The sequence below is a fragment of the Vulpes lagopus genome, chromosome 10 (genome assembly GCF_018345385.1).
Source record: "Vulpes lagopus strain Blue_001 chromosome 10, ASM1834538v1, whole genome shotgun sequence".
Taxonomy (NCBI): Eukaryota; Metazoa; Chordata; class Mammalia; order Carnivora; family Canidae; genus Vulpes; species Vulpes lagopus.
Window position 1 is genome coordinate 2,774,445 of NC_054833.1, and position 19,840 is coordinate 2,794,284.

The window sequence follows — 19,840 nt, forward strand, 5'->3', positions numbered from 1 at the left end:
GAAAGGTGGATCCATGTACGTATTTACTTTAAATGTATAAAACAAAAAATGGCAGAAATAAAATGTCTTCTCTCTCCACTACCACCTCCCCAAAATACCACTATCCTATAACACTAAGTAAAATATACTCTAAAGAAATGTACTCTTTATTAAAGCAAAATAAATCAGAATGATGGCACCCATCATTTCTGCTACTGGTAACCCTAATTATGAAGGCTACAGGAACACACTTTGTTGCAGGGGCAAGGCCCGTCAATGAAGTCTTCCCACTTCAATTTCTCTGCCATCCTGACGTGTATGCATAGACCACAGAGAAAGAAGAGTCATCCATCAACAGCATAATCCTCACATCTACAGGGAAAGGCAGCCAGATATTCTAAAAGATTCTCAAGACAGATGTTATCAGAGAGACACTTGAGATTCTGTGGCAAATTCAACTGAAGAAACAGACTATTAAAAATATTCTAAAAAAAAAAAAAATTATCTTTCAGGGTGCCTGGGTGGCTCAGTTGGATATGCATCTGCCTTCAGCTCAGGTCCACGATCTCATGGTTCTGGGATCGAGTCCCACATTGGGCTCCCTGCTCCACAGGGAGTCTCCTTGTCCTTCTCCCTCTCTCTCTGCCCCTCTCCCCTCCATGCTCACTCACTCACTTGTGCTCTCTCTCTCTCAAAAAAAAAATGAAATCTTTTTTAAAAATTCTCTTTCAGGGATCCCTGGGTGGCGCAGCGGTTTGGCGCCTGCCTTTGGCCCAGGGCGCGATCCTGGAGATCCGGGATCGAATCCCACGTCGGGCTCCCGGTGCATGGAGCCTGCTTCTCCCTCTGCCTGTGTCTCTGCCTCTCTCTCTCTCACTGTGTGCCTATCATAAATAAATAAAAATTAAAAAAAAAAATTCTCTTTCAATGACAGGTACTTGGGATTCATTTTAAAATACTCCAAGAAGGGGCAAAAAAAAACCGTAAGGAGATCAACAATAGTGGTAAAACATGAAAAACTGTGGAAGCTGGATGAACACATACCAGGTTCAATATACTATCTCTACTTTTGCATAGGTCTGAAAATTTCCAATGATAAAAAGATAAATAAAATATTGTCTCCAACAAAACACACACAACATGTATTCTCCTAAGGCTCAATCTAGGTTTGCCACAACCTCAACCTAGAAGCCAATATAATACCAAAAAGGGTATTACACCTCCCTAAAACTGCAGTCTAGTCACTGGCAATGCCCTCCCCAACTCTGTGCCCAATGCAGTCCAATCCCTGGATCCCCACAGCTCTCCCACATGCTGGGGGGGACCCTGAGTCCAATCTCAGCACTAGCAGGTACTGCCTCCACCAGGCATCTTCCTTCAAAACACCAAATGTCCCCACGACATGACAGGTGTCTTCTTCCCCTTGAGATGGACTCAGATATAACACCTGAGAACATTCAGTTACATAGTTAAATCAACATGAGATGAATTTTTTAAACTCCTCCCAAAGTCCTCACAAATGAAATCATACAATCAGCCACAACAAAGACACCTATAAAGAAGCTCCACTTCACATCAAATTGAATAATTTGATAACAGGCTGTAGGAGATCATCTCAGCATGGGTGACTGTGACAATCTTTAAAAATACAATGTTTCAAACTTCCATCTGGAACGCGTAAATATCCTACCATTATCTTTCTGGGGGCAGATATTCCAGTTAATCCAGGACAAAATGGCCTCAGAACTTTCAAGCAAAATAAGAAACACAGCACTTGAGTTGCATGGAAATTAAGCAATCAAAACAACGAAGGCGAAAAACACTTTCACTTCCAAGCCTTTTCAGAAACGAGAATACTTACCAGCACTTTGTTTTCAACTTTGTCTCCTTTAACTTCCAACTTTACTTTCTTCTTCACCGCAATTTTTATCTTTCTGCCAATAACATCCTTTATGCTTTCTGAAAGAAGGAAATAGTTTTCATTACATTCTCTCATTACTAAGAAAAAAGCATTAGGAAGGGGAGAACATTTGAAGGAGTATTTTTGGTTGTTTTTATTATTATGGATTGTCTTTTTTTTTTTTTTTTTTTAAGCTCACTGTAACAAGCCTGATAGTGATCAGTCACCACATATTTAACGAACACCTACTAGGTGTATTGTATTGTATGCTCAGAAGCGGAGGCAAATACACCAGTATGTGACAGAAGCCAATTCTTGCAGGGTGTGACATAATCTCGCTGGGCAAATGGATGCACATCCAAGGAAAAGCACAAGTAACGTCAAGCAGCATCACAGAGTGCTGTGTTGTGTGCAGACTGTATGCACAGCAGGAATTCATAAAGTCCCCTGGCTGGTTACCTCTAGCCCCTAACAGCCTCTGTGTTCATCACAGGGGCATAGAAATGTCAGTATTTTTCTAGGACTGCCTAACGTGATAGTTAAGAAATATGGCAAAGAACCAGAAGCAGACTGGACAATGTAGCATCACAGCACAACACCCCAAAAAGTGGTCAAAGACAACAGGAAAAGAGGAATCAAGAAGGGGACACTTCAAAATTTGGATGGTGGCAGGAATGACTCCAGTGAGTATCCCAAATGGAACGGGTCCCAAATCAAACTCATTTCCTTCCCTACTCCTCTGGCCACTGATGATGAATCTTGTTTTCCAAATCAGATAGAAAGCCAGTCACCTGCTCTCTGAGAACTACCTCCTACTACACAGCTCCCGACCCCTGGGCTTGACCCTGCATTCAAGGACTCAGAATCTCTCCCCAAGACAAGTCCATGACATCCCACCTATCAGCCCTCTGACCCCACCCTCATCAAAGGGACCCTCCAAAAAACACAGGTCTGATCACATCACTCTTGCTCTAGAAGTTGCTGTCATGTTGGAATAGACCCCAACCCTGCAGCATGCCACTCAAGGTCTTTCACATTTTTTCAGTTTAACTTCTCAGCACACATACTTAATAATCCAATCATCCCTACCATCTCCATCTTCCACACCCCTGTGACAATCTTAAAAAAATAGGATTCTGTATGTCCTACTCTCTTTCCTGGGATGCCTTTTCTCATTCTCCTTCTGGCTATGTTCAACTTCAAAATATAGCAACCTCCTCTCTACTCCCAAAGCTCTGTATTCTATATTATAATCATGTTGGCTTACTCTTATATTCAACAAATACATGGACACAGGAATAAGCTCTGGGATTCCAAGTGTTCCATCAGGTCCTGGGATCCAGATGGCTCCTGCCTTTCAGAGGTGCTTACAATCTACAAGATACAGACGGATGCCTCTAGGCAAATCTGCACTCACCACTGTGAGACCATGGACAAGGAGACTCCTGAAGGGTTCAGGGAGTAGGGGACCCCTAAGCAGAATCTTGAAGGAGTAGGAAACAGACCACTGGTCCAAAGTGCAGTGTACACTACAATCCACTGAGGTGCAAGAAGGAAATAGAATTTTTATTTATATCTGCAATGGTATCCAGATTATGTTTTAAGTTATACGTGCTAAATGAAGTTTGTATATAGCTTAATAAGTAAATATGTTTATTAAGGGGTAATCAAGTATTCTTATTAGAAAACCCACCACAAAAGTTTAGAGCTGCCAAGTTAGGGAAGAGTGAAGAAGGAGAAGGAAGAGCATGGAAACAAGAGAAATGCAGCTCATGGGGGGACCAGCAACAGGTGGGATGTGTGGGCAGGAAAGCAGACCTCACTGTGCTGGGAGGTCTCTCTGCACCCCCGATCTTATCAGAGCTCCAAACAGATAAAGACTACTCCTCCTTCCCCTAAAATAGGTATGTGGGAAAGAAGCCATCAGAAATAGACTTAAGAGTGGGGCCTGGGTGGCATCATGGGTTGAGCTCCCTGACTCTTGGTTTCGGCTCCGGTGGTGATCTCCGGGTGATGGAATCAGCCCCATGTCAGGCTTCCTGCTGGGTGTGGAGTCCACTTGGGATTCTCTCTCCCTCTCTCTCTGCCCTTCCCGCTTGTGCTCTTTCTCTCTCTCTAGAATAAATAAGTAAATCTTTGGAGGGGGGAATAGACTTAAGGATGTATACACATGGAAAGGGACTGGAAAGTCATTTATCAAAAGGTGACAAGAGGCGATCTCAGAGAGGTAATATGACTGACCGTCTACTCATTCTTCTTAGCGTTTAAATTTTTTTTTAGAAAAAGTCTGTTTCTTTCACTATCTGAGAGATACACATGTTTTAAACATCCTCAGGAAAAAAATAAATAAACGTTCTCAGGAATTAGCTTAAGGGAATAAGTACACTGAGGCTTTCGCCTGGTTGCCTTTGAATCAATCTGAGGAGAACTCTGTGAGCACTTCAAATTAGAAAAAAAAAGCAGGTGCAGGAATGTTCCCTCCTAATTAGACCACTGAAAGGCCCAGAAAAAATCATACTGGGCATGTCACAGAAGCGTGTGTCACTCGGTTGAAAGATATGTGAGCTGGGCTAGACTCAGTAAACACACAAATTCCATTTCTAGATAAGGATTAAATTCACTTTTAAAACATATCAGGAAAAAAAAAATAAAATAAAATAAAACATATCAGGAATCCTTGGGTGGCGCAGCGGTTTAGCTCCTGCCTTTGGCCCAGGGCGCGATCCTGGAGACCCCGGGATCGAATCCCACGTCGGGCTCCCGGTGCATGGAGCCTGCTTCTCCCTCTGCCTATGTCTCTGCCTCTCTCTCTCTCTCTCTGTGTGACTATCATAAATAAATAAAAGTTAAAAAAAAATTTTAAAAAAAATAAATAAATAAAACATATCAAAGTATTTGAGAACCATCCACATAAACCGGATACCAAACTCCCATCCTCCCTTCTCTCTTGATTCTAAGTAACTATCTAAACTTTTCATCATCTGGCTCAAGGCCAACTAACTTAAAAATCTACCCACCTCTTTTCCTACCCTGATCCCCTGGCCCGGGCAGCCAGCCCTCCCCTAAGCTTTCTCAGGACTCCTGGAGACATCTGCAGAGACTCTGGGCATTAGTTTCCTCTTCCGGGTAGGCGCGCTGGGAAGATCTCAGCCTCCCAGAACCGGATGGGCCACTCACTCCAGCAAAAGCAGCTGATGCTTTATCTCAGGAGCCGACTCCACAGGTTTGGGGAGAGAAAAGAGGCCAGAGTGGGGGAAGGGGGGGAAAACTTCACATTGTAAATTTGGGTGAGAAGTTTGGGTTTTGGATTTCTTAATTCAATAAAAGCAGATGCTTTCATACAAACCTAGCAACAGCTTCTTCACATCAAGTGTCACCTGCTGAGTTAAATCACTTTTGGAAGAGCACACCCAGACTCCTCCCAAGTATTACCGCTAAGAGGAGAAACGGGCAAATTTCTCAAAGGCAAATCAATGGGCAAGCAGGGCTTCCTCTGTCAGCACCCTTCTGTGTAGTGTGCCAAGAATGGTACAGTAAGGAATACAGGTCCCTAGGGCTCAAAACACGCGCGCAGACACACATACCTTGTTAAAATACAACGTGCTACACACACACACACACACACACACACACACGCTGAAACGTTGGGTTTTGAGAACACTCATCCCCACCTCATTTTAGCTTTGCCATTTTAACCCTCCACGTAATTAAGTTTAAACCCCAAGACACAAAATCCAGCCCAACCCCCCCCCACCCACGCACCAAAAAAGAAAAAAGAAAAAAAAAAAGAAACCCTCAAGGGAGTCCAACAACGGGTCACCTTGCATAGGGGACCGCACACCGGGTCCCCGAGATTCGGGATGGGGAGAACGGGTAGGTTAAGGATCATGAAGGGAGCGTGTCCCATTAACCCTCAGCCTCCCGGCCCAAGCGTGCGTCACCCGTGTAACCCCTGCGCTCCCGGCCGGCTGGGCCAAGCCACGCCTCGCCGGGCTCGGTCCGCCCTCCCGACCAGCCCCCCCCGCGGAGTCTCCGTGCGGGAGGAGCACCCCGAGGGCCACCCGGCGGGGGCCGGGGCGGGGGCCGGGGTGGCCGAGCAGGTGCAGGAGACCCCCCGCCGTCCGCTCGCCCCCACCCCGCCCCCGCCGGCCCTCTCCGGACTCCCCCGAGTTTGGGGCAGCCCGTCCGGGTGCTCCCGGCCTCCAGGACTCCCACGCCCGAGGCGGCCTGGCCCCTCCTCCGCCCGCCGCGGTACGGCCCCGGGCCCGGGCCCCCGCCGCCCCCCACCCCGGCTCGGCTCCGCGGGCCGCGAGACGCCAGCAAAGTTGCCGGCGCCCCGCCCAGCACAGCCGCGACCTGAGGGGCGCCGCGACTTCGCGGGACCCGCCGGGAGGCGGAGGAGGGCAGGGGCGCGGGGAAGGGCGAGGGGCGCGGGCGAGCCGGCGGCCGCGCGCCCTTACCTGTCAGCTCCCCGGGGACCTCGGAGCCCTCCTCGGTCATGGTGGCCCCGCAGGCGCGCGGGCAGGGCCGCTGCGGCTCCGACTCACGGCCCCCGCCCTCCCCCGGGAACCTCGATTCTCAGAGGCAGACGCAGGTAGCGCACGGGAGGAGGCAAGAAAGCGAGGGCGGGGAGACGATTCTGCCGCGTCCCCCGCCCGTGCAAAAAAAAAAGAAAAAGAAAAAGAAAAGGAAAAGAGTTGCCGAAACGAGGTGGGTCCGCTGCGGCTGCGGCTGCGGCCGCCGCTACATGTCGCCTCCGCGCAGTTCCCGGCGGCGAAGCGAGACCCGCGGGATTCCGGGCTGCGGCTCCGGCTGCGGCTCCGGCTCCGGCTGCGGCTGCGGCTGCGGCTCCGGCCCCGGCCCCGGCCCCGGCCGCCGCCAGCTCCCGCCCAGCCCTGCCCCGCAGCGCACCTACGGCTCTAGGTGAAGGCGGAAGGCGCGCGGGGAGGGCGGGGAGAGCGCGCGGGCCGGCGGGGCAGGGTTTCCTCGCGCTGCAGCCGGGCTGGGGTTGGGCGGGGGCAGCCCCGGCCCTCCCCTCCCTCCCTCCCCTCCCCCTCCCGCTCCTCCGGCTCCGGCTCCTGCTCCTGCTCCTCCTGCGCCTCCTCCTCCGCCTCCTCCTGCGCTCCGCCTCACCTCGCGAGAGCCCGGCCTCGGCGCGGGAGGCCTCGGGCCTGGGACCCGGCGCGGGAGGGGGCTGCGCGGGCGGTGGGCGGTGGGCGGTGGGCGCCCTCCTCGCAGCCTCCCTCCCCGGCCGCCCGGGGCCTGCGTCTGGGGAAGGAGCGAGGAGGGAGCGGGGGAGCGCGAGCCCGGAGCCATCTGCTGGCTGCGCGGGAGGCGAGCCGGGGGGGCGCGGGCTTCCTGCTCGCGTCCCCCCCCCCGGGGCGACGGAGCCCGCGCCCCCCCCCCCCGGGGCGACGGAGCCCGCGTCCCCCCCCCCCCGGGGCGACGGAGCCCGCGTCCCCCCCCCCCCGGGGCGACGGAGCCCGCGTCCCCCCCCCCCCGGGGCGACGGAGCCCGCGTCCCCCCCCCCCCGGGGCGACGGAGCCCGCGTCCCCCCCCCCCCGGGGCGACGGAGCCCGCGTCCCCCCCCCCCCCGGGGCGACGGAGCCCGCGTCCCCCCCCCCCCGGGGCGACGGAGCCCGCGTCCCCCCCCCCCCCGGGGCGACGGAGCCCGCGTCCCCCCCCCCCCCCGGGGCGACGGAGCCCGCGTCCCGGGCACTGCGGACGCGCGCAGATTCCGCGGACGCGTCTGCGCGGGAGCCGGACCTGCCTGGGACCCCTCTCCGCGCTTTCCTCTCTCGGCCCTGCCCGCGACAGGCTGTCTTCTCATCAGCGTGATTAATTTTCTATCTCTGGTGAGCAGGAGCTAGACGAGACCTGAAAACGCTAACCGTATGGGGAGAGGACACTTTTTTCCTGTGCTGGCGGGAGCCCTGCAGCCGCCGGGCAAACGCCAGACCTGGGAATGCCGAGCGCGCTTCCGCCAAAGCTTTTCACTCGGGGGGGGGGGGGGGTCTCCTTTCACCCCAGGGCTTAGTCGGAGAGCGGAGCAGTGTTCACCGGAGCCCAAGTAAGGCTGCTGATAGGTCTGGTCCTACCTGGCCTGGATCCCTCGACTTCCCCCGACTCCACCCCCAGAGGGACAACTCCGCGGCCAGGAGCACTCGTGAGCTCTCCGACAGCGGCTCTCTTTCCTGGCAGCTGGGAAGGTCTCGGCCGAATCAGGTTCTGCTTTTAACGGACAGAAAGAAAGGAGGAAGGAAAGGGAATCCCCTGATTTTAAACCTACCGTCGACCTTGGATCCACAAGAGAAATCTTCAGCCTCCCCACCTGGCATTCCCATCAAGGCACCGCCCAGTGTGGTCCTTGCTACCCCTCTAACCTCTCCCACTCCCCACTCCTGCAACCTCTCTCAAGACTACTTGCCTTCCCCATCCCTTTAAGGCTATCTGATGCTTACCTGTGTTTTCAATCCAGTCCAGTGCACACCTTCTTTGTGAAGATTTTCAGGGGTTTTCCAGCCCTGTGATCCCTGTATTCGAACACCACCAGAATATATTGCCTGAAACACTCTGTAAGCGAACCGCGCAGCGCCTTCTTTCACTGCTGGTGTACTTGTATAGTTTCACTGTTGACCTTGCATTGTCCCCTGAGTCGGGGTTTGTCTGCCCAGCTAACTAGACTGGTTGACTTGAGGACCGGACTTTATCTCAGACTTTTAAACTTCCTCAACAGACTCGTTCAAAATACGTGTTCAATAAACATTTAACTGGTTGGATTTAAAGCTTATGGCCTCAGGCTCCCTGACGTTTGTCTCAAAAATCGGAACCTGCTGTAAATTAGACATTTCCTCTATGCCTTAAATATCTTTTATATGCAATAAATGGAAATTAACATCTCAAAACTATCCTCCATTCAACTGTGTGTGCGATAAAGAGGATTTTTCTGGCAAACACCAATAGAGTTTGAGAAATAGCCCTGAGGGGTTCCCTAGGTGGCTCGGTGGTTTAGCACCTGCCTTCCACCTACAGCCTACAGCGTAATCCTGGAGTCCTGGGATCAAGTCCCCACATCAGGCTCTCTGCATGAATCCTGCTTCTCCCTCTGCCTGTGTCTCTGCCTCTGTATCTCTCGTGAATAAATAAATAAAATATTTTTTTAAAAAGAGAGAGAAATAGCCTTGAAGTTTCCAAACCATGCAGTAACTTGTGAAAATAAGGACAAAAGATTTTTCTTTTTCCTGTGGCCCAGGGTGATGGAAAGAATAAAGGAAAGGCTGTATGGCAGTCCTGTAACTCAGTGCTCCCTGGCATCTTGTAAAGGAAACTGGGATTTCGATAAAAGAATCCATTTTTCTCACTGCAGAAGACCCTTGATTGGCTCCCACATCTTTGAAAAGCATGGATTCAAATGAATCTCCTATCTCCATACTCCAAAAGGACTGGCTGATTTTGAAGATCATTTACTTCTTGGGTGTAAGTTTCAGAGTAGCAAAGGGAGAATTCCAAGGAGCCCTGTTTATAATGCTGCATAACCCAGCCAGCAGTAAATGTCCCCCTGCACAGTACAGTCATGTGCAAGCTGAGAGAATGTGTTTCGAATTCTGAAGTACCTACTTATTGACAAAATCTACCCACCCCTCCAATGCTGCAAACTTTTTCTCAGCAAGACTGCTCTTTAACTTCCAAAATCTTAGAGCCATCCCTGCCTGTACCGTCTTAAGAGAGCAATTAAACCACTAAATGAAACTGACTGTTACTATAAATGAACTATAGCCTCATCTAAGTAAATATTTATATATAGCCATGTTTGAGCATTACCAACAGCCCTGAGAACCTAAAATCTATTAGAAAGAAAGAGAAATTGATTTTTCAGAGAATCCCTACTGCGCCTGAACACAGTTGCAAATGTAATATATGTGGAGCAACAAAATTATTTTAGAAAATTATATATAGGCATATTTTTAGTTCATAGGCATACATTCATATCCATATAGTATATTTTGTAGTGCATTCTGGTGAGAAAGTACACTCTGAATTTAAAAATCTGCCAAAAAGGGATCCCTGGGTGGCGCAGCGGTTTAGCGCCTGCCTTTGGCCCAGGGTGCGATCCTGGAGACCCGGGGTCGAATCCCACGTCGGGCTCCCCGTGCATGGAGCCTGCTTCTCCGTCTGCCTATGTCTCTGCCTCTCGCTCTCTCTGTGACTATCATAAATAAATAAAAAAAAATTTTTTTTTAAATCTGCCAAAAATACTAATGTCTGTAATGATCTAACACACTATCGTTGGAACCATATCATATAATGATTAAACCCATAGAGACAAAACAAAAAAGAAATCATCAAGCTAAGGGGTAGTGGGAGGGGAGGAGAGTGGGGGGATGGGGTGACTGGGTGGCGGGCACTGAGGGGGGAACTTGACCGGATGAGCACAGGGTGTTATACTATATGTTGGCAAATCAAACTCCAATAAAAAAATAAACAAATATCATCAAGTTATCAAAAACAAAAACCATAAGCTTACTCAAGTCAGTTTCTGATCTTGCATACTACATTGAGAACCAGGGTTTTAAAACTGGAAGGTATTCAGCTACATGGGAGCCAACAAAATTTCCATTTCCCAATCTTAGCAACTACCATTGGTGAGAGGCTTTCTTAAGGTGTATGTTTCTCAACAGGGTTAATGTAAACCTTTCTGGAAAAATATACGATGCAACACTAAGCTTGCAAATGCCTCCAGAAAAAAATTATTGTATCTCTGATTAGAAGACAGTGCGAGGTAAATAGCTATTAAAAAATATTCCTTTAAAGTATTTACAAATGGTATTATGTTGGGAAATCATAGGAATAAAGATGAAACGAGTGCTCTTATTGATTTTTGTTGCAGCTAGATAGTGGGTACATGGGAACTCATTGTTCTTTCACATATGTTTGAAATTTTCAATAATAATAAGAACAGGGATCCCTGGGTGGCGCAGCGGTTTGGCGCCTGCCTTTGGCCCAGGGCGTGATCCTGGAGACCCGGGATCGAATCCCACGTCAGGATCCCGGTGCATGGAGCCTGCTTCTTCCTCCGCCTGTGTCTCTGCCTCTCTCTCTCTCTCTGTGACTATCATAAATAAATAAAAATTAAAAAAATAATAAGAAGAAGAACAAATCCTTCACAGGTAAGACTGAGCAAGAAGGAAAAGGTCAACTCAGCTCTTAATTTGGAAACTATCTATGTGAGTGTGCCATAATCAGATCTCACAGTTACACAATGGCTTTCTGTATTCAGAACACCTGAACACTCCCATAGACATCATATGGCCTCAATTCAAAGAAGCACTTTTGCTCATGTTAATATTAATGAAATCAGAATGCATTTTATAACTGGCAGAGGGAATTAACATCATGCTTTTCACCCCCCACACCCAACACAACTACAAGATCTGCTCTGGAATCAATGGTGCATCTAACAACTGATGACCTCTGACAGGTAAGAAATTATAATTCCTATATCTTTATCATAATGAGGAAATAAGTTCCTATTTGTGGAGTGACTTATCCAAATTCATAGAGTTTGTAAGTGCCAAAGATTGAATCTAGAGCTTGAGATTTGCAAGCCAAGCATTTTACTATGCCACTTTCCCAGGTTCTTGGTCTGTGGTCCATGGGAAGTCTTCAGATAGCCAGGGCTTGGCCCCACCTGCCCACAAGATGCTTCCTCTCTAGGAGGAAGATTAAGGTGATCTTCGTTTGCCCTAAAATTATTCAAGTGCCAGCCACAGGGTAGGTGTGAATCCCTTGAATCTAGCCAAATTGAATACTTTTAGAAAATCATATAAGTAAATGCAAAACATTTTAGGTGACAAATGATGAATGCTGCAGAAACTCATAGAGGTGGAGGGAGAGAGAGTGCTACATGGGGAAGAGGTGCCTTTATAAATTCACTCAACAAATATGATTTGAGCACTGACTATTTGCCAGAGGATATAATGGTGAATTATGCAGATGTTTCATGGAACCCTTATGAAGCAGTCGACAGAGATAGAAAGAGAGATAGAGAGAGAGAGAAATAGATCATTACTTCAAGTGCTGAGGTGGAGAATGGAGGGTGGGGAGGTGGGAGTAAAAATGTGTACAGGACAGAAAACAAGATAAAACCTGGGGAAACTGAAATAAATTGAGTTTTAATCAGTGGAGATGGAGAGGGAATGGAAGGTCCTGCAAAACTTTAGAACTACCAAATGAGTTTGGATTTATCCAAAGAGCAAAGGGGGAGTTTTTGAGAGATTTTAAGTAAGGCAGCACCACAATCAGATTTTCTTTTTTAGAAGGATTACCTGCTTGGAATAATAGAAAAGACAGAAAGCTAGGCAAGACTACTAGCAGAGAGAGAAGTTAGGAGACTTGCAATAAATGAGGGGGGAAGAAAACCAACAAAAAACAATAGTAGCCTGAGCCAAGGTGATGGCAGAAGGATAATCAGATCTGAGAGCAGTGGCAGGGGGAGAGAATGGGAGAGGAGATGAAGCCACGGATTCTAGGGTGCTGAGTAGGCAGGAGATGGCTGTCACTGCCTAGAAAAGCAAGCACTGAGGAAAGTACATGTGGTAAATCAAGATGAAGGGTTCAGATTTGATCAGACGAGTTTGAGGCGCCCATGAGACATCCAAGGGCAGACAACCATTAGGTAGGTGGCTGGATACAGAAGTGTGAAGTTCAGGAGAAGGTCTGGCATGTAGACTCAAGATTTATCAATGTATGATGTTTCAAGTCATAGAATTCTGTAAGAAAATCTAGCTTATTCGATTAGATGCCAATGGGAGGTACATGGGTATCAAAGAGGGAATGCCTCTCAGGAAGTGAATGAGAGTGTGGAAAGTGAGGAGGAAAGAGCTTGAATAAAATTCTGAAGACTTACAGGCCACCAGAAAAAGAAAAGCTGTAAAGGAGACTGTATAAGTTATCTATTGCTGTGTAACAAATTACCCCAAGACCCGGAAGCTCAGACATTTGCTATGTCAAAGATTCTGTGAGTCAGAGATTTGGGAGCAGCTGAACTGGGTGGTTCTGGCTCAGAGTCTCTCATGACGTTGAGGTCAGGCTACCAGAAGGGGCCAAGGTCAGTTGAAAACTTCACTGGGGCTTCTACATAGTGTTGACAACTCTCAGATTCTCACTGGTTTTTGGCTGACGATTTAGTTCCTTGGGACACACAGGGCTGCTTAGGTGCTCTCCTGAAGGACCAGGCTCTCCCCAAAGTGAGTGATGGGGGTGGGCAGGGGTTGGGGGGCAGGAGGAAAACCTGAGACAGAAAACATAGTGCCTTTTGTAACTGATTCTTGGGATAACAATCCCTCCCTCCTGCTGTATTTTATTGGTCACATGGATCAGAGGATCAACCCAGGTCAGTGAGAGAGATGGCTGGCTACACAACGGGAATACCAAGGCAGGCATCAGTAAGAGCATCTCAGAAAATGTCTACTACGGAGCCAGTGAAGTACCAACCAGCAGAGAGAAGTAGCTGGAAACCAGGAGAGGACATGAAGTTGGGAAGACATTATAAAATAATACTTCGGGAAAGGGGGAAGGGTTAAGTGTCCTGTGCTGCTGAAAAGCCAGATGCAATAAGGAAGGAGTAGCAGATACTGCCTGAATTTAGCAGTAAGGGAAGAATTGTTTTCTTGGGAGAGATCAATACCTGTAAACTAATGAGGAAAGATAAATTCCAGTGGGCTGAAGAGTGAACAGGAATTGGAAAAGAAGGGGAAAGCAGAATATAGATAACTCCAGAGCTGGGGTATCCAAAAGGCCAGGGACTTCCTGTTGAACACAGAGCGTTTCATGCCTGCATTTATAGAATGCTGCTTCTTCCCAATAGAGTGGAAGAGAGAAAAAAGAAAGCATAGAGTCCCTAATGTAAACTCTGGACTTTAATCTGTTATATCAATATTGGCTCATCAATTATAGCAAATGTACCAAATTAATGTGAAACGTTAATAAAAGAGGAGATTATGGTGGATGGGCAGTGAGGGGGTGTAAGATAATAGAAAATATGTATATTGGTCTCTGCCCCCAGTTCTTGGCACAAGGCTCCTAAAACCCTTGTAATTTCCTAAGTGATAAGAACACCAGGAGCATCTATTGTTCTAATGGACTTTGATCCCTTCCCTCACACAGAGCTCCTAAAATCCTTACAAATTCCTAAGTGTTAACAGCACTAGGAGCATCTTTTGTTCTAATAAGGCCACTGTGGGTAGGTTCCTGGTGGCTTCTGGTTGGGGCTGGTCATCTGAAAGACCCACCTTGCTTAGAAGCTTGGAATCTTCAGCCCCACCTCACCCCCATCTTCCGGGGAGGGAAGAGGAGCTAAAGTGGAGTTAATAATTAATCATGCCTACATGAGGAAGCCTCCCAATAGTATAGGATTTGGAAAGCTTCTGCACTGGTGAACACACTCATCCACACCAGGAGAGTGATGCATCCCAACTACACAAGAAAGAAGCTCCTGCTCCCAGGATCCTCCCAGACCTCATCCACTCTTCACCTGGATGTTCCTCTGTGTCCTTTGTTATATCTTTTAATAAACCAGTAAATGTGTTTCTGTGAGAGTTCTGTTGGATGCCCTAGCAAATTAATAGAACCTGAGAAGGGGATCATGAGAACCTCAGAACTGTACCCAAATTGGGCCGAAGTCATGGGTGACCTAGAGACCTACTAGTGATTGGCATTGGAAGTGGGATGGGAACGGTCTTAGGGGACTGAGCCCTAACCTGTTTATATCCAAACTATCTCCAGGTAGATTGGTCAGAACGAAAGTACATTTTAGGACACCCACCCATGTCACAGAGAATCACTTGCTGTGGGGAAAAACCATGCGTTCAGTGACCAGAAATGTCAGAAGTGAAATGTTCTCTGTAAAAATAAGGAAGACACACAGGAAAGAAAGACATAGTAGGGAAGAACTGGACTTTCCCCTATACAGAAAGAGGACTGGAGCGACAGGGGGGTGCAGTTGGGTGCGTCTGACTCTTGGTTTCAGCTCAGGTTATGATCTCAGGGTCATGAGATGGAGCATGGAGTCTGCTCCAGAGTCTCTCTCCTTCTTCCTCTGTGCCTCTCACTCATGCTCTCTATCTCTCTCTCAGATAGACGATGGGATATTATTCAGCTCTGAAAAGAAGTGAACTATCAAATCATGAAAAGACATGAAGGAATCTTAGATGCGTATCACTAAGTGAAAGTAACCAATCTGAAAGGCTGCATACTGGAGGAGTCTAACTTTGCAGCATTCTGGAAAAGGCAAAACTATAGAGACAGTAAAAGGATGAGTGGTTTCAGGGACGAGGGGAGCGAAGGGGGTGAACAGGTAGAGTGCAGAGGAATTTTAGGGAAAGTACTCTGCAAGATACCATAATGGCAGACGCATGTCATGACGCATTTGTGCAAAACTTTAGAGTGTACAACATCAAGTGTGAACCTTGAGATAAACTGCAGACTTTGGGTGACAATAATAACATGTCCAGGTAGATTTCGTTAATTGTAACAGAGTCACTCTGGTGGTGGATGTTGATAATGAGAGAAGTTGGGCATGTTTGGGGGCAGGGAGTGTTTAGGAAATCTCTGTACCTTCCACTCGATTTTGCAGTGAACCAAAAACTGCTCTGAAGAATCAAGCCTGCTTCAAAAACATTGAGTCAGATGAAAAGTCATAACAATGGTAATAGCTACCATTCACAGATGCTGAGCCCTTGACATACATCCACATTGCTGCTCATCTCCATATTCTGTTGCTCCCTTGTTCAGTCTCAGCACAGTTTCATAAAAACAGGTTTCTTGTGAGACATCACTATTTTTTTTCCTTAAAGATTCTATTTATTTATTTATTTGAGAGAGAGTGAGAACAAGGGAGGTCACAGAGGGAGATAGAGAAACAGACTCTCCACTGAGCTGGGAGCCCAACGTGGCACTTGATCCCAGGACCCCAGGATCATGGCCTGAGCCAAAGGCAGATGCTTAACTGACTGAGCCACCCAGGTGCCCCAGGAGACATAACTATCTGTTACCAGAGAAAAGTGTGGATGTTTCAGACTGCCAGTGGAAACACAGTTTGCCTCCTTACCTGAAGTCTTGAGACTGTTCTGCAATCATCTCTGCCCTGAAGCACCTTGATCATTCTTGTATGGATGAATTTATTCAATAAATACCTATGCTTGCATATCCAGATTATCTTGAGAAATAGCTGTCTGTTTCTGGGACTCTGGGCTGTTTGAGCCATTCTTAAAGTCCTATAAAAGGATCCTAGTCCTCCTACCTACCCCTCAGCCCCAACTCTGTTCCCCAGTTTTACTCCTCCATATCTTTTCCAGAAGCAAGGTCAGCTAACAGTTGAGGTTTTTAAACCTGGATTTTCTGGATGCTTGGGTGGCTCAATGGTTGAGCATCTATGCCTTAGGATAGGTTGTGATCCCCGGTCCTGGGACAGAGTTCTGCAACAGTCTCCCTGCGGGGAGACTGCTTCTTCCTCTGCCTGTGTCTCTGCCTCTTTCTGTGTGTCTCTCATGAATAAATAAATAAAATCTTTTTTTAAAAACCCACCTAAATTCTGGTTCATTTTAACTGAGGCATTCTGGAGGTCTTGGAACTTGGAACAACTGTCTCCTTTGTCCAAGAAACAATAAGCTTATTAGGAACTGTTCACTTTCTATTAGCCCTGTGCTTCTCTTGGCTATCTACGAGGAACTCCATTGGCAAGCCAACTTCTCCTCCGATAGATGGGAAATTGATCAATAATTCACACTCACTTTGAGTTAGTACAACAGCTGGTCATCAGACAACCAAAATATCCTAAAAATGAGAAAACCAGGCATGTAAAGCTATGCCCAATTTCCTGCTTTCTTTCAAATGATCACATTTAGGTTGTCTTGCATCCTTTGTTGTATTTCTAGTTATGTTCAGCCCTTCTCTGTTGTCATCGTTGTTGCTCTATGAGGAAATACAACTTTTAGCCATTTGATTTTATTCCTACTTTGGCAAGGTGACATGCCAAAAGGCATGAGAACAGCATCAACCATACTGAATGCCAATGTTCACAAGACTTTCCTTCATGTTGAGCACTTTATGTTTTTTAAAAGATTTTATTTATTTACTTGAAACAGAGGGGAAAAGAGGGGTGAAGAACAGAGGGAGAAGCAGACTCACCTCTGAGTGAGGAGCTATGCTCGATCCCAGGAGTATGGGATAATGACCTGAGCCAAAGGCAGATGCTTAATGGCCTAGGTGCCCCATGTTGAGCACTTTATTTATTTATTTTTTTAAAGGATTTATTTATTCATTCATTCAGAGAGAGCGAAGAGAGAGGCAGAGACACAGGCGGAGGGAGAAGCAGGCTCCATGCAGAAAGCCCGATGTGGGACTCGATCCCAGGTCTCCAGGATCACACCCCAGGCTGCAGGCGGCGCCAAACCGCTGCGCCACCAGGGCTGCCCTGTTGAGCACTTTAAATGCCTTTTCTCGTTTAATCCTTAAGATAACTTATGAAGTAGGTGCTTTCATTATCTCCTTTATTTGGACAGGGAAACTTTAGCCCAGAGAGGGGAAATAACTGTCCCAAGGTCACGCATCAGCATCAGAATAACTCTGATTTCAGCTTCTAAAGAGGCTGTACTTGGAGTTATTCCTAAAGCCATTTCGTGGCTTAAGAAAGGGTTACTACCACCACCTGCTGGTGACTAGCTGACTCAACGTGCTCTTGCTCAGGTTGCACCAAGATTCAGACCCCTTTTCTGGCCATGTGTCTACAACAGTGCCTGACGCATAGTGGGCACTTAGAATCTGTGAAATGAATGAATGAGAGATCTCAGGAGAATTTTTGTGGGTAGAAGTTCTCAAATAGTTCTTTAACTCCATGAAGAACCAAATATGGAAATAATGAGGGCTATCTCCACCCAAGGCAATGATACTGTTTCTAACTGTATTCCATTAACCATGCCACCTCTGCATTGAATACACACGCACTTCACATTTCATTGCTGTAACCCAGGTTATAAGCTGAGACTCACTCTTGCGTGTACCTCTACCTCTATTATTTGAACTGTATATATTTAAGAAAGAGCCTTAGCTTCAAAACTCAAAAGGACCTGAGAAATCCTGGCTAGCATTTCCAAAGTCCTATTTCAAAAGAGGGTAATAGAACAGTGTTTTGGGGACAAGTGAGTTTCCAAGACTATGCAATATGTGAAGTTCTACTGGTTTCTTCACTGTAGAGCTTCTCAGATTATCTAAGCTGCTGCTTTGCATGAGGATTCTTTGACAGGGGATGATAGTATACAGCACTCTCCAGAGTTATTTGACTCCATAATTCTTTTTCATTAAGCTCCTATCAATACCTGAAAGAATGTTTGTGTTTTGTGGAATTCATCTTGGAAAGCTTCAGTATCCCCAACTACAGTAGAACCCCCTGAGAATAATTTGCCCTATATCATTCGGCTAGGTATTGGCAGAGCCATGACTCATTTTCATTGTTCTTTTACAATATCATGCTTGTTCTATTTCTCCATATGAAAAACAAACACTAGTACTGCCTTGTGCAGAAACTCCCAGTTACAAAAGGGATGTAAACCCACATTTCATGAGTTGCTCCTGTGTGCCTTTTTCTCCCCCTCGCATCCCTATTATGAATGGGCTAAGCATATGATTGCTGTATTTCACACCATGATTTAATAAATGAACATTCTTGTTTAAACAACTGCCTCTGTTGACTGGCTGGTGTCAGTCTGTCCTGAGAGGCACATCTTACTGATTTTCCAAGTGCCTGCCACATTGGCCTTTTTTTCATTTTCTAGAAAATTCTGCTCTTTCCTGTCCCATACTCTTCCTATGTGTTTTATTCTTTTCTACTCCTCTCATTTTACTCCCTCTGCCCTGACTTCAAGTGCATAGAATTAGATTAATTATAACTTTTGGTTGGTGATGTGTCACCATCATTGGTCCATTCACAGCATCCTTTACTTATTTGAATCATACAGTGAACATCATCCAACCCAAGGGCCAGAATACAAGCAGTAACATATTTACTTACATGTTTCTTTCTTTTTTAAAAATGATTTTATTTATTTATTCATGAGAGACACAAGAGAGAGGCAGAGACATAGAGAGAGGGAAAAGCAGGCTTCTCACAGGGAGCCCAATGCAGGACTCGATGCCAGGACCCAGGATCACACTGTGAGCCAAAGGCAGACACTCAACTACTAAGCCACCCAGGTGTCCCTACATGTTCCTTCCTTATCCCATCCTGCTGCATCTCCCTCAAAGGATATTTTGATCCTAAATATTAGATTTATTATTTGCTTGCTTTATTGTTTTCTTTTTTGTTTGCATAAACACACATACACACATTTCTTTTGATTGCTTGTTTTTCTGGTTTTGTTTTGATGTTGCATTTTCTGGCTTCCTTGCCTCAGAATCTTTGATTAGATACTAGACATTGTGAAAATTATATTATTTAGTGTCTGGATTTTGTTGTTGTTTTTTTAATTTAATTTATTTATTTGAGAGAGAGAGAGAGAGAGAAAGAGAGAGAACAGGCAAGGGGGAGGGGCAGAGAGAGGTAAAAGCAGACTTCCCAATGAGCAGGGAGCCTGACATGGGGCTTGACCTGGGATCATGACCTGAGCTGAAGGCAGACACCCAACTGACTAAACCACCCAGGATCCCCTGTTGTTTCCTTTTAAAGATAACAGTATTTGCATTTTGTTCTAGCAGGCTTATTGATCAGCTTTCAAAACATTTTTGTCTTTTTTTAAGGGTTGATCTGGAATACTCTTTACTTAAGACTGCTTTAGCCTTACTCCCAACCTGTGGTTCTTTGGGAGTCTAGTGAATACCTGGCATGATCAGCAAGATCCTTCTATTCGTCTCAGTAGAAAATGAACATCACTTGGCACTCTGAGAGTTGCTCAGCTTCAGTTTCCTGGC

At 46.8% G+C, this 19,840-nt stretch overlaps 1 protein-coding gene and 1 long non-coding RNA gene across 6 annotated transcripts in view; one reads left to right on the plus strand and one right to left on the minus strand.

Moving 5' to 3' along the window:
* CARMIL1 (capping protein regulator and myosin 1 linker 1) overlaps positions 1–7,910 on the minus strand; it is a 318,108-nt gene extending 310,198 nt beyond the window's left edge. For 3 of the 5 annotated variants that reach the window (XM_041771073.1, XM_041771071.1, XM_041771070.1), the window contains exons 1-2: positions 7,646–7,910; positions 1,841–1,938 (exon numbers count right to left, since the gene is read on the minus strand). In XM_041771073.1, coding sequence (XP_041627007.1) covers positions 1,841–1,938; positions 7,646–7,709 — 162 coding nt within the window. In that variant the 5' untranslated portion in view covers positions 7,710–7,910. Of the gene's footprint in view, positions 1–1,840; positions 1,939–6,339; positions 7,329–7,645 lie in introns of those variants that run through there. The other 2 variants (XM_041771074.1, XM_041771072.1) reach the window with 1 other exon arrangement.
* LOC121499858 lies at positions 7,545–8,463 on the plus strand. Its single transcript, XR_005990251.1, has 2 exons — positions 7,545–7,734; positions 7,910–8,463. It is a non-coding gene; the product is annotated as an uncharacterized LOC121499858 (long non-coding RNA).
* The last annotated feature ends 11,377 nt before the right edge of the window (positions 8,464–19,840 follow it).